Source organism: Odocoileus virginianus, chromosome 32, assembly GCF_023699985.2.
Source record: "Odocoileus virginianus isolate 20LAN1187 ecotype Illinois chromosome 32, Ovbor_1.2, whole genome shotgun sequence".
Taxonomy (NCBI): Eukaryota; Metazoa; Chordata; class Mammalia; order Artiodactyla; family Cervidae; genus Odocoileus; species Odocoileus virginianus.
The window spans coordinates 8,379,384-8,383,557 of NC_069705.1; the positions used below are offsets into that span (position 1 = coordinate 8,379,384).

General features: G+C 40.0%; 1 protein-coding gene across 3 annotated transcripts in view; it reads left to right on the forward strand.

The window, feature by feature from the left end:
* Nucleotides 1-4,174, forward strand: part of ZNF385D (zinc finger protein 385D) — a 931,599-nt gene that overhangs the window by 204,929 nt on the left and 722,496 nt on the right. For all 3 annotated transcript variants that reach the window (XM_070459851.1, XM_070459850.1, XM_070459849.1), the window contains exon 2: nt 3,093-3,311. In XM_070459851.1, the coding sequence (XP_070315952.1) occupies nt 3,093-3,311 (219 nt within the window). The remainder of the gene's footprint in view (nt 1-3,092; nt 3,312-4,174) is intronic.

The window sequence follows — 4,174 nt, forward strand, 5'->3', positions numbered from 1 at the left end:
TCCAATCTCACTCTGTTCACCACAGGACAGGACAGTGAATCCTCAAGATGGAATGTTGAGGCAAAAAATATAGCTTTACTGGAAAGCCTGCTGACTGAGAAGATGGCAGACTAACATCTCAAAATAACCATCTTGTCGGGGCCTGGATGCCAGTTTCTTTTATGTATCAGAGATGGGGGAGGTGAGGGAGCAAAGTAAAAAAGACCATTTAATTCTTGCAAGCATTTCCTAGAATGGCAAGTCTCAGGCAGGTAGATGTGTTACTTTCTTCTTCTCACAGTCATTTCACAGGTGGTGTGAAATGGAATGTCTACTGCCATATCAATAAACAAGCATGTCTCAGTTATCTTTGATTCCATCCCTCCAAACATCAGTTTCTGAGCCATGCTGACAAACCACACTCCCTACACAAGCAATCAAGGATGGCACAGCCATCAGTGATTTCAGCCCTGTGAGCTAAACAACGGCACTTTAGTTTAAGGATTAGGCAGGCTTCTCTAGGGCAGGCCATTATGTGTGATTATACTAACAAAAGCAGCAACCACAGGGGTTCAAGTCAAAGAGACAGATTTAGCATGAAATCAAAATTAACCCTTCCTGGCTACATTAGGACTTACTAAAGCGCATGGTAAGTAAGAGCTTGTGATATGGAGATAAATAAAATTGAATGGTGATCCCAAAGGTACCATTTTTAGGTGTGTGACCCTAGGTGAATTCTTTATGCACTGTAAACTCAGCTTCCTCAGTTTGAAACAGGAAAGACTATAGTTCTTCATTGTTTCCTTTTCCGTTCTTATGATGTTTGTCATTTAAAATGACATTTAGCTTGGTATTTGGCCTGGCAAAAGCAAAGTGAAACCCTTGCCATTTTGATCTCCAGTGGCCTCCGCCTGCAATGGCTTGGAGCGGGGCTCGGGTTCCCAGCCAGAGACTGGTCTGGTTCACAGCAGTTAAAAGCCCCAGGTCCTAGCAACTAGACCTGTAGTCAGTGACAAGGGCCCTGGCCCTTCAGCTTTGCAGAGAAGAATTCCCACAAAGATGGCAAGTAGTGAAGCAAGTGAAGTGTTTAGTAGCAGAAGAGAACCACACATGTGGATACACTCACGGGTAGGAGTTGTGCCCTAAAGGCTGCTTGAATTACTTTTCCTCTCCGGGTTTCCGTTGCCCAGTTGTTTTTATGTGCCCGGCTCACAGTCTGTGTGATGTGTCTCAGGATCCTTACCTGTGTGTACATGCCTCTCTTAGCCAAGAGAAAAGGTGTCTGGGGAGGGAACAGCCCTTGGCGTAACTCCCCTTCGGCCTGCAAGGAGTCTTTTCTGCACATGTGTGGTCAGGGAAGACTCCTGACTTTGGAAATGAGGACTCCGTGGACTGCGCAGGGCCCAGCCTCCTCCCTTAATTGTCTTGCTATTCTAGTTTTGGGGTTTCCGTCCACAGGGAATGAATCTCCAATTGCTTTACCTGGTGGTGGGGCGGGGGGGTGCTCACCTACCTCCTACCTCAATTTGCATACCATGAAAGATATAAAGATGTAATGTACAGTCTGAAAGCAACCTACTAAAATGGGAAGAAGTGGAAATTTTGAATTGTAAGTGTCTCTGTGTGTGTTAGTCCCTCGGTCATGTCTGACTCTCTGTGACCCCATGGACTGTAGCCAACCAGTCTCCTCTGTCCATGGGATTCTCCAGGCAGGAATACTGCAGTGCGTTGCCGTTCCCTTCTCCAGGAGACCTTCCCAACCCAGAGATCCAACCCTGCTCTCCCACATTGCAGACGGATTTTTACCATCTGAATCACCAGGGAAGTGTCTAGCACAATGCTTATTTGCTACTGAATTTAGTAATATGAAGGAATCGAAGAATTATTTTATTATTTTTAATTTTTATTAATTTTTTTATTGAAGTACAGTTGATTTACAATGTTGTGTTAGTTTTAGTTGTACAGAAAAGTAATTTAGTTACATAATACACACACACACACACACATATATGTCCTTTTTCAGGTTCTCTTTTGTTATAGATTATTACAAAACATTGAATTTCGTTCCCTGCACTATACAGTAGGGCCTTGTGGTTTATCTATTTTATATACAGTGGTGTGTATATCTTTTCATTCCAATCTCCTAATTTATCCCTTTCACATTTCCCCTTTGATAACCATGAGATTGTTTTCTATGTCTGTGAGTGCATTTCTATCTTGTAAGTGAGTTTGTTTGTATCATATTTTTTTTAGCTTTCACATATAAGTTACATGATTTTTGTCTTTCTCACCTTCCTTCACTTAGTATGGTCATCTCTGGATCCATCCATGTTGCTGCAAACGGCAGCATTTCATTGCGTTTTATGGCTGAGTAGTATATACACTGTATGTATACAGTGTAAATACATACATGTATGTATTTATTCATTCTTGATGGATATTTTCATTGTTTCCATGTCTTGGCAATTGTAAATAATGCTCCTACACTGTTGGAACTGTAAATTAATGCAGCCCGAGTGGGCTTCCCTGGTGGCTCAGAGGTTAAAGCGTCTGCCTGCAATGCGGGAGACTCAAGTTTGATCCCTGGGTTGGGAAGATCCCCTGGAGAAGGAAATGGCAACGCACTCCAATATTCTTGCCTGGAGAATCCCATGGACGGGGGAACCTGCTAGGCTACAGTCCACGGGGTCGCAAAGAGTTGGACACGACTGAGCAACTTCACTCACTAGTGGAGAACAGTATAGAAGTTTCTTTAATGGGAATTTGCTGTGAGGCTCAGGAAATGCAAACAGGGCCTCTGAATCAACCTAGAGGGGTGGGATGGGGAGGGAGATGGGAGGGAGCTCCAGAAGGGAGGGGATGTATGTACACCTATGGCTGATTCATGTTGAGGCTTGACAGAAAACAGCAAAATTCTGTAAAGCAATTATCATTCAATAAAAAATAAATTAATTTAAAAAATAGCACTATCATATGATCCAACAATTCTACTCCTGGACATATATCCAGAAAAGATGAAAACTCTAATTAAAAAAAAAGAATGCAAATAACCTAATGTTCATAGGAATCCAGGAACCTTGATTGGCTTGTTCATAGCTTTCTTTGTACCCTAGATTCCACATGTGTCCAAGATGGAGAGTGTGAGGCTGAGTTTTCACCCGATGGCTTTGAAGAGAAACCAGAAAAAGAAAAGAAACAAACCAATTTCACTTTGTGCAACGTGTGTAACATTCAGCTGAATTCGACTGCTCAAGCCCAAATCCACTACAACGGCAAATCACATCAAAAGAGGTTAAAGCAACTCAGCAACGGGATGGTGAAAAACGACAATGGTAAGTGTTTCTGAAGCTATATTTTCAATTTTATATCATCAAGTTCTTTATGTACCTGCAGATGTGGAAATAAAAGAATAGACTAAGCTCTATTTTTAAAACCAGGAAAACAGTAAATAAAAGGTTTATCAGCATAGTATGTTGAAAGAATTTCTCACAGCTCTTTGAGGGACAAGGGGAAATTCTGTTGTTGTCTATGTGTAAATGTATTATGATTGGGATTGTGACCTACCAGGACATTTACAATAATTAGAAAAAGTTGACATTAGATTTTGTTGATATTTGGCTTTAATTATTTGAAAATTAACATCCTTCTATATTTTATATAAAACAATTGTTTTTATGTTTGTTTTATGCATGTTGGGGCCTCATTTGGTTAGTAAGATTGCAATTTGTTTTAAAAAATACATACTTTTCATGTTGAAGTTTTAACCAATAAAATGTGATCTTTTAGTATGTACAGATTCTTTAAATTTGCTAGTGAAAATTCATGGTTTGCTTAATCACTTTAGACTACTTTTAAAAGTATAAGCTGAATTTAGGAGTAAGCAGATTTTAGAAAGAGCGCATATGTATTTTTGAAACAAATGGAAGATCATTAATAAAAGCAGGGACAGATGAGGGAAGGAAGGGTAGAATCCTGCAACAGGACTTAGGGGGGCTAAACTAACAGTAACGCCAAAGAGTTAACAGTATTGTGGTCTGGTTGGATGTTTCATTGATAAGATATGTTTTATCTCAGTTTTATTAACCTTTAAATATGAGACTGGATTTTGATTTGTTGTAATATTTGATATTGAAGGCAAACGTAATTTTGTAGAGTTGACTAAAATAATTGCACAATGTGACAGTTGCGACTTAAG